This window comes from Sylvia atricapilla, chromosome 15 (genome assembly GCF_009819655.1).
Source record: "Sylvia atricapilla isolate bSylAtr1 chromosome 15, bSylAtr1.pri, whole genome shotgun sequence".
Lineage (NCBI taxonomy): Eukaryota > Metazoa > Chordata > Aves > Passeriformes > Sylviidae > Sylvia > Sylvia atricapilla.
Window position 1 is genome coordinate 10,060,199 of NC_089154.1, and position 9,869 is coordinate 10,070,067.

At 54.5% G+C, this 9,869-nt stretch overlaps 1 protein-coding gene across 2 annotated transcripts; it reads left to right on the forward strand.

Annotated features, from left to right (window-relative positions):
• The first annotated feature begins 426 nt into the window (after positions 1–426).
• On the forward strand, positions 427–9,528 carry HMOX2 (heme oxygenase 2). Of its 2 annotated transcripts, none has more exons than XM_066330130.1 (6): positions 427–657; positions 5,087–5,189; positions 6,767–6,884; positions 7,153–7,644; positions 8,561–8,681; positions 8,763–9,528. In XM_066330130.1, exons 2-6 carry the CDS (start codon positions 5,110–5,112, stop codon positions 8,885–8,887), a joined length of 936 nt encoding a protein of 311 aa, XP_066186227.1. In that variant the 5' UTR covers positions 427–657; positions 5,087–5,109; the 3' UTR covers positions 8,888–9,528. The 2 variants fall into 2 exon arrangements, with proteins under 2 accessions (XP_066186227.1, XP_066186228.1); XM_066330131.1 differs by lacking the exon at positions 427–657 and adding an exon at positions 963–1,180.
• The last annotated feature ends 341 nt before the right edge of the window (positions 9,529–9,869 follow it).

Genomic DNA, 9,869 nt, shown 5'->3' on the forward strand with positions numbered 1-9,869 from the left:
ATGCCCACATGTGGACAATTAATAGACTGAAGCACACGGACCATCTTGGGAGCCTGCAACACTCGGTCAACAAAAGCTCCTGATCCGTGTTCAGTGGTGTTGAGCTCCCTCTCTCAGCCCACAGGCTGGAGCTGCAGCCCGAAGAAGCCCAAGGCCGGGTGCCCTCGGCCCCCTGCGCTGGCTATCCGTGTGTCCCCGCGGCCCTGCAGGGGTGGTGGAGCGGCAGCTGTGCTGGGTGCCGTTGCTGCAGCCGCCAATAAAGCCGCCGATACCGCAGCGCCACCGCCATGTTTCCTTCTCGGCCGCCGTTTGTCGTTGCCAGGGCACAGTGGCGCTCGCGCATGCGCGGCTTTGCCCTCCGGGGGCGGGGCTTTGGGCGGTGCCGGCCAGGTGAGCGCGGGGGCGCGGTCAGGGCCGTCACGTGACTCTCCGGCGACACTCCGCACCCATCTGCGGCTTCTGCGCGTGCGCGGTCTCGCGCACCGACCGCCTCCAGAGGGGGGGGATCCTCGCGCGCGTCTCTGCCGCCCTCGCCAATCGGCGGCGCGTGCCGTGCGCGGCTCCCGATTGGCCGGGCGGTGACCCCTGGGCAATAAAGCCGGGCGGCCGGGCCGGGCCTTTGTCTCGCGCCGGGGGCCGAGGGCGGCGGCAGCAGCGGTGAGTGCGCGGCGCGTCCCCATGGCAACGGGCCGGGCCTGGGCCCGCGGGCCTCCCCCTCCCTTGGGACTCGCACGGCGGGGCTCTGCCCGCTCCCGGCGGCGGCTGGGCCGGGAAGCCCTCCCGGACCGTGTCAGAGCCGTGTTTCCGCGCCGCTGCCCGCCGGGGCCCGGGGCTGTCGTTGCCGACATGACCGCCCTGGCGCGGGCCGGGCCCGCAACGCCCGCCCGCGAGCCGTGTGCCCGTGCGAGGCCGTGTGCCCGGCCGCCGTTCTCAACCCTCCCTGACCCTGCCGTGCGTCCCCACGAGCCAGTGCCTGCCCAGCCGGCGGCGTGTGCCAGCGCTGCCCTCAGAGCCCCGCAGTGACTCTGCACGGCTGCTCCTGAGCGACGCCTGGGGCTTCGGGGGCTGGAGCCCTGCGCTGCGTGCTCCCGGTGGTGACGGGGCCGCTTGGGCTTCCCTTGGCGCCGCAGAGCTCAGAGAAGCACTTGGAGAACGAAGGCCTCCTCCTTTTCCATTATTGGTAATTGTCTTACTCATGCCTCAGCACGTACACACAGCACTGCATTGCACATACCAGCCCTAAGTGCCTGTCTTGGTGCTTGGTGCGTCCCAGGCACAGCTGATAGCCGACGTGACCTCCAGGGCAGGCACTGGCTCTCTGCTGAACAGAGGCTGTTTGGTGTAATTGTGTATCTGTCACAATGTGTTCTTTCTCAGCCCAGAGCCAACTGTAACTTGTCCCTTGGCTGTTCTCATAGCCAGGGTGAGGAAATAGGTGCTTTATGGGCTGCCTGACACAAGGGCGACCACCAAAGGGGAGAACTGGACACGGTCTTTGAGCTCCCCAGGAGCTTCCTTTGGTTGGTTTGTTGAGGTGCTGGGCTGCAGCTCTAGAAGACAGGAGTAGCGTTTGTGTGGGCATTGCTGAAAGTGTCTGGGACCTAAATTACTGCCTCAGTTTAGGCTGTGTCCAGGTGAAATCTTCAACCTACCTGGGATCAGGTAATATGGTAACTTAGTCTATGAGGCTCCATTTCCAGCAGCAGCCAGTGCCAAATCGCTCCCCAGAAGGAGATGAGAATCTCTCCTGCTGGGATTGCCAGATAATCTCTGGGATGTTTCTTCAAGCCTCTAGGCCTGGGCTTCTGAGGTTTGTTTCCGCTGCAGTGCTGGTAGGTCCAACCACACTGAGCTCTGTGTGTGGGGAAATGCCTTGAAGTTGTATGAAAGTTAAACAGCAGATATGAACTCTGAACTGCCTCTGTATTTGTGAGTTACCAACACCTCCCAGAGTGCCCAAGCAAATCCAGGGCTTCCAGTCCTCCTTCCCACCAGCAGCAGTGTCTTCTTCCTTCAAAAGGCTTGGGGTTATTGGGATTAAATGTCTTCCAACCCTGAGAAGAACAGCTGTGCATTTGGAGTGTCCAGCTTGGTGAGGAGATAGGGTAGGGACAGACTGCACACATCTAGATGAGATGTTTTCTCAGGGAGTTTGAACACTGTCATTGGGAAAGAAATGTTTGGAATGCTGAGGTGTCCTGTTCCAAACCTCCTCCCCACTATCCCTGCTATCCCAACTGGTAGCTGCTGGATTGCTCCCAGGCAGGCTCTCTGTGCACTGGGAGGTACCCTGAACATCAGCCAGGTCCTGGATGAGCAAAGTTCCCTGCAGCAAATGAAATGACATTCCAGCCTCTGCAGAGGAGGTGGCACTGCCTGAGCCTCCTCCTTGGCATGTGGGACCTGCCCCCTTTCAGAGGAGCAGAGAAACCAGGACTGTGATCACAAACTGGGGCTTGCAGTTGCCAGTTTCTGAGTAAAAGCAATGGTGTGTGGTGGTATGAGGCACAATGGCTCTGCCTGCCTTTCCTCCCAGTTCTGCAGTAACCCAGCACAGGGAAGGATGGGGTTGGTTTGTGCTGACTTTTGTTGGGGAGGTGTCTGTGCTAGAGACTACATCGGGAAAAATCTCAACTTCCACATTTTCCTGCATGAGTTCTGCCCTCACTGGGGCTACAGGGGCTGGTGTTACCACTGCCCTGCCCACTGCCACAGAGAACTTGTCAGGCTGAGCCCTGCAAACGTGCCAGGGGAAATACAAGTCTGAGAATACACCAAAGGCCTTCAATGAGTTTTTGCATGGTAGCCCCTGCTCCCAACAGCAGACTGTGTTCCTGGGACAGTCATTCACCATTCTCATTAGTTGTCTTTTACAGCAGTGGTAGGAGGGTTGGGTGAAGGCGCCCAAGACCCCACCAGATTCCCTGTGTGACATGGAGAACCAAGTTCCTGTGTGAACACAAGCGTGCTCAGGCTGTGGAGGTTCTGATGAGTGACCAGATGTGATGATCTCAGGGCCATCTTTGTCTGGCCACTGGGAACCTTGATCCATTGCTGCTGTTAACCACTAATTTTTGAGGCCTGACCTGGTGTGTTCCTTTGGACTGGATTTGATGTCAGGCCTCTCCCAAGGGATGAATGCAGCTCAAGTGCTCTGTAGCTCTGCTCTCACCTGCTGCTTTGTACTGGTGGCTGTTGCAGGCGTGTGGAGACAGCACACCTCACCTTCAGAACTCTGGCTTTCTGGGGGTATAAGATAAATTGGAACTAGTTTGTCTAGTTTCATTTAGGAATCTGCATTGCCTGAGAAGCTGCTGGGCTGCCGTGGACAGAGCAGGCAGGCAGAGTGTCCCAGAGCTGCTGGTCTGCATTGGCAGGTGGTGAGTGTGCTGTTCCTCCACAACAGGCTCCTGGCTGAGCTCAGGTGGCTCATTTGCCTTTGTGCTTTGGTTTCCCCACCACTGGCATTTCCTAATGCCTGAAGCTGTGTGAGGAGTGGATGGGTCCCTGAGCTGAGCTGCCTTGTGAGTGATCACACAGACAGCACAGCACCTGAAGCTGGTTTCTAGCCTGACCTTTACCCTGGGCTGGGGAGGCTGCACTGTGCCTTGTCAAGGGAGGGGTGCTGAGAACGTAGGGCTGCCACCCCACATGACCCTGGATGACTTCACCCTGGGCTCCTGGAATCACAAAATAATGAATTTGGTCAGTCTTCCCCTGGGGAAGAGTCTGTGTCAGGGAATGTAAAGCCTGTGTGATCACAGGGGAACCCTTCACCTGGTGATGAGTCCCCCAAACAAGGTGCTGTGCCTGAGCTGGGGGGAGCCTTGTGTTGCACCTGAGGATGGGGCTCAGCCCTGGCTCCTGGTTGGAGTGTGGAGAGCACTGAGTGTGGCTGTGAAACAAGGCTTAGAACCTCTGGGGTGAGGAACTGGAGAGCAATTAATTCCTAGCTAGTGTGCTTGTGTGAGCTGCTTTGCCAGTGCTGGCCCTGTGCTGACCAGCTGGAGGCAGCTGCTTGTTGGTTCTCCCAGTCGCTGTCCGTGGGCTGAGCAGTGAATCCATGGATGCAGCCCAGCAATGGGGGGCTGAACTGAAGGGGAGCATGAGGATGGTTCTCTTGGTGAGTGCTTTCTGAAGAGCCAGCATCAGCTTAGCCCCTTGCTCCTCTCCCAAGGCTGCCTGAGAGGTGGTGGCGGTGGTATTGCTCTGCACAAAGCTGATTACAGGTCCATTTTATAAATGAGGTGCCTGGATTTCTGTGCTCAGCCAATGTAACCGAGGTTTGTTTTGTTCCTGCTCCTGGGTAAGGCTTGTGCATCCTGTTACATCAAGGAGATTTGATTTCCTTTTGCAAATGAGGAGGGGGAACCCAGTTACCTATGGGATTTGAAGTAAATTCTGCCAGGCAGGAGAGGAGGGTGTGAGTGGGAGCAGGAGCTGTCTGCAGCTCACTCTGCTTGGAGAATGGCCCAGGAAAGGCAGAACAGTGAAATCTGCCCCTGCTTTAGAAGTTCCTCTTCCTCTATTCCGTCACAGGGAATGTTTTTGTTTCCCCTGTGAGCTGCCTGACTTCAGAGCTCAGCTGGCCCAATTCACCACTTTCTTCCAGGGAAGCTTTGTAGTGGTGTGGAAATGTAGTTTATTCTTCCTCCTGAGTGAAGGAGAGGGACTTCCCTTTCCAGTTACTCTGCTCAGTGTGACACTGAGGGAAATATTTGGTAGCATCAGGGGAAAGCAGCCTGCTCACAAATCCAGTGCAAATTCCCAACATGGAGGTCTCATCTTCAGCCAGGAGCCATCCTGGGGATGCTGAATGCAGGCTGCTGTGTTGTAGGTCTCCTCTGTGGATAATGTTTTGTGAACTGGGTGTCAGTGCTGAGGTTCCCCTGAGGTAGCTGAACTGAACAGGCAAATCTGCATCCTTGGAAGTGCCTGGTGTGAGGTGGAAACAGCCAGAGGCTGCTCCTCACTGCCCTGCCTGGTAGAGCTGCTCAGAGAGCTCCTTGCTGGACTGTTCATTTCACACCCATCCCTTTGCTAAGGCAGCTTCCTCTGCAAACCCCTCTCTGATTCTGCTTTTCAGACTGATCCCCAGCAGTGAGCACAATGCCATCAGCCCTGGAGAGCCCCGAGGGGGGAGAGGAAGACATCCTGCGCTATGAGGAAGTGAAAGATAATGCTGTCAGGTGAGTTCTGTCCTTCACAGTGGCACAGACACAGCCCTGGGCAAGGCAAGAGATGCTCCAGGAAAAGGAGTGATCCTTCTTACCTGAAAGAAGTGAGGGACCCCAGTAAGTGATTAATCAAATAGGTGTGCTGTGAAATCTCTTCAGTCAAACTGTACTGTAAGGGTGGAAGGGATGGGACAGAGTGATCTTGCAGAGCTGACAACAAACAGTTGGTTTTTTTAATCTCTGCATGAAAGTCACATTTCAGAAACACTTGGACTATTTGGCAGCTGTGTTTGTGTCTTCCTGGCCAAGGGGAGCCAGTTTTCCATGGCTTGCTGGGCAGGCTTCCTGTTTTGAAAACTGACTCTAGATGTGAACTCTGCTCTGGTGAGCTCTTGCCTTTGCAGAATACCCAGGTCTAGTCAAGGACATTTTCTAGGAGGTTACTTTAAAAAACAATTTCACACACACATTCTAAAAGCCAAGGCTTCAGACTTAGAAAACAGGAAGGGGGACTAGGGTGCTTCCTAGAAGACCTAGACAGGCTGGTCAAGTTCTTTGACTTGACAAGCTCAGCTTCATGAGAAGTTAATGTTTGCAGGCTCTGCTGGCACACTCAGTGGGTCTGGAGTGTTCAGTCTCTCTTTGAGCTAACACGAATGTGTCAGCTGGAGCCAACTAGTGATAAAAACTGTAAGGTGCACTTTGGCATGATTTGAGTGAGGGTGTGTGTTGATATTGTACCAGTGTCTTGATACTGTACCTGAAAGGTGGCTGTAGCCAGGTGGGGTTGGTCTCTTCTCCCAGGAAACCACTGACAGAATGAGAAGACACAGCCTTAAGCTGCACCAGGGGAAGTTTAGTTTCGAAAACAGAAAAAAAATTCTTCACTGAAAGAGTGACTGGGCACTGATATTGTCTGCCTAGTGACACCTGGTGGAGTCACTGTCCCTGGATGTGGCACTCAGTGCCATGGTTTAGTTGATGAGTTTTTGGGTCATAGGTTAGACTTGATGATCTCAAAGGTCTTTTCCAGCCTAGTTCATTCTGTGATTCTGTGTCCAGGTAGGTGCAGTGTGTGTAGCCTAAAATCATGAATTTTAATGTTTTTGGTCTTTTTTAAAAGAGGACACCTTGTGGAAACTTGAAAAGCCAATGTAATTCAGGAGAAATAAACTTTTTAAGGGTGTTCTTGCCCTGTTTTGCCATTCAGCTCTCATCTCTTCTCCATCAATTGGTATCCACGTTGGGAAAGCTGGGGACCTACCTGAGCCTTTTTTCTTCTCCAGCAAGGCCCCCATGCCCTGATAGTTGCTCCCCATATGCTCAAGGCTTCCTTGTGTAGTGTTTTTGTGCTCACATGGATGAGAAGCAAAAGTCCTGGTGCAGGGATCAGCGGGTCCTTGGCAGTTGCTTCAGCACCCTGGGCCAGAGCCCCTGGTAAGCCCCGGCCCTCCTGGCGTGGCACATGGGCTGCTGCTTCCTCCAGCAGGTGCCAGCTAAACCCTGGGGGATCCCTCCAGACACAGCAGGGACAAACTCACTGCTGCAGGAGGCAGTGGGGTGAAAAGAGCTCTCCTGTTTGCCTGCAGCCCCATGGACCTTTCGGAGCTGCTGAAGGAGGGGACGAAGGAATCGCACGACCGCGCGGAGAACACCCAGTTTGTCAAGGACTTCCTGAAGGGACGCATCAAGAAGGAGCTCTTCAAGGTGAGTGTTGCTCTGCTCCCCAGCTCTTTGATGCACCAGTGACTGATGTAGACTCCAAGGCAGAGCCCCACAGCCCTGGGAGTGCTATGGTGGTAGACAGAGCAGAGATTTTTTTCTCCTTCAAGCAGTGCCTGCCTGGTACAGGTTTTGTGCCAAGCCTGGGGGTTTCCTCTTGTTTACCCCAATTCCACTTAGGCGGGAATAGTCATGAGATGAGTTGTGCCCATCTAGTGAGCAGCTTCTCATATGAGCTGTGCTCTGTCCGTAGCTGGCCACCGTGGCCCTTTACTTCACCTACTCTGCTCTGGAAGAGGAGATGGATCGCATCAAGGACAACCCAGTCTTTGCTCCTCTGTATTTCCCCGTAGAGCTTCACCGGAGAGAAGCTTTGGCCAAAGACCTCAAATATTTCTATGGGGAAGACTGGAAAGAAAAGATCCAGTGTTCAGAGGCAACTCAGCAATATGTGGACAGAATCCATCATGTGGGACAACATGAGCCAGAGCTGCTGGTGGCTCATGCTTACACACGCTACATGGGGGACCTCTCAGGTGGCCAGGTGCTGAAGAAGGTAGCCCAGAGGGCCCTGAAGTTGCCCAGTACTGAGGAAGGGATCCAATTCTATGTGTTTGACAACATTTCCAACGCACAGCAGTTCAAGCAGCTTTACAGAGCAAGAATGAATGCTCTGGACTTGGACAAGAATACCAAGGAAAGAATCGTGGAAGAGGCAAACAAAGCCTTCAGATTTAACATGCAGGTACTAAACAAATCCCTTAATCTCCTGTATGTGTAGGTGATGCACCTTTTAGGTCTGGCCCAGGTTAATTCAGCCACACTGCTCACCCAGGCAGTGGTCTGGGGCTGAGAACACCACAGCTCCTCCTTGAGGGGGTTGGATTCTAGTTGAACTACTTCTTTGATTGGCTTCTGGAGCTGGTGCCAGGCTGAATTCCTCCCATGCTCCAACACCACAGCCAAGCCCTTTGATTAAGGCAGAATTCATATGACTTCCAGATTCCCATAGGCTTTGTGGCCATGAAGCAGTAGGGGAAGCAGAGCTCTTGTGCCAAGACAGCTTCAACCCGTTTGAGCGTGCTGCACCACACTGGTGGCAGTTCTCCTGTCTCATGTCTGACTTGTTGCCCTATGGTCAAAAATGTCTGGAGCCTCCTGTTCCTCCTGTAGCATTTGCCCCTCATCAAACTTAACTGAGCTGCCATTTGCCTCAGGGGATGAACACAGATGAAACTAGATGGAAGTTTTAATCTTGTGCTTGTAGCAGGTCAGTGTGATTTAAACATGGTGAGGTGTGGTTGGCTCATTTGTCAGGGTCCTTATGGAATCCCAAGGCAGTGAGAGGGGCTTCTTGACCACTGCAGGAGCTGGGATCCTCCAAGACTCTGCAGCAGGGAGGGGAAGAGCCTGTTGCCTCACACTCCCACCCACAGCAGGGTCATGCTGCCTTGCTCCTGGCACTGACTGAATGCTCTTGGGATGGGCTGTGCCTTCCTGGAGCTGCAACATGTGCCAGGTGTCACCACAGCTCTGCACTGGATGCCCCTAAAGGTGTCTGGGGACAGGGAGGCAGGAGTGATGCTTGCCTGTTTCCTGGCTGATTTCAGGGGTCTGGCTGAGAGCTGCCTGCTTCACGTGCTCACTGTGACCACTTGCAGGTGTTTGATGAGCTGGACAAGATCGGCAGGTCGCTGGCAGAAGAAGCCCAAGATGGAGGCTTCCCAGTCCACGACGGAAAAGGAGACATCCGCAAATGCCCTTACTATGCAGACAAACTGGGTAGGTGGTGGCAATGAGCGGGCTGCCATGGGTGTGTGGCACAGGAGTGGCAGTGCTAACAGTGATTTCTGTGTCCTGCAGGCACAGCAAGCCCTGGCTGCCCCTTCCACGCTGCTGTGGGCCTGGCCAGGCAGCCCCTGGTGCAGCTGGTGCTGGCAGCCTGCATGGCCGTGGCAGCAGGAGCTGCAGCCTGGTACATCCTGTGACAGGAACAGTGTGGCTCTGCCTGGGGGCAAGGGGAGAGATGTGCCCTGCCCGTTTTCTGACCTTTCCCTTGCTGATGGTGAGTTGGCTGCAGAGTGGGAGTAAGGAAATAAACAGGAATCCTGTGGGACTGTCCAAGCCTCCTTGCACACCACTGTAACACATCATCTTTAGCCTGACTAGTGCACAGGACTGGTCAGTGCCAGGGGGTGAGGACTCCACTGCAGCCCTGCCCAGACTGGAACAGCTTTTAAGGCTAGAGATGTCCTCTTCTGTCCTGGCAAAGGCTTCACATGCTTGGCTTTTCATCTCCATCACTGAAGCAGTGTGTGGAGGGGGTTTCCTGCCCTGGGTTGCATCTGCAGAATGTGTCATCAGCCTTTCAAACATTGAGCACTTGCTTTCCTACCCTGAGAAACTGAGGCTGTGCCCTGGGGCAGTTAGCTCAGAGGAGTATCCCGTTTGGTGCAATGTCCTAAGAACCAAGTCTGACTCCTGTTGGAGGAGCTCCCTGGGGATGGGGGCAGGACCATGGTGGGGTATGGAGGTGACAAACGTGTCTTGTGCAACTTTGGGCTTGAGGGTTGGTTGTTCGGTTATTTTTCCTGAAGCCTTGACTGGAATAAAAAGTTGCAATGCTGTAGCTGGGGAAAGCCAAGAGCACTTCATTGTGAAAATGGGGAAGCTGGGGAGGGGGTTGAGGGAGAGAAAGGGGATGCAGTCCCACACTGTTTCACTTCACTGACTCATGCAGCCCCTGAGAAACTCCTGCCCTAGCATCCCACTGTCCCTGCTGTTTCCCCTGGGGTTTACATGTGGGGAGAGCTCATTGCCCTGCTCAGAAGACAGCCAGGTGCTGTCAGGGCTCAGGGCTTTTCTGTGTTGAGGGGCTTCCTGGTAGGTAAGGAAGCTGCTGCTCTTCTTCCTGTGCTTGGTACTGCTGTACCCCACCCTCATCCTCAGCTCCCTTGCAGGAAGATAAGC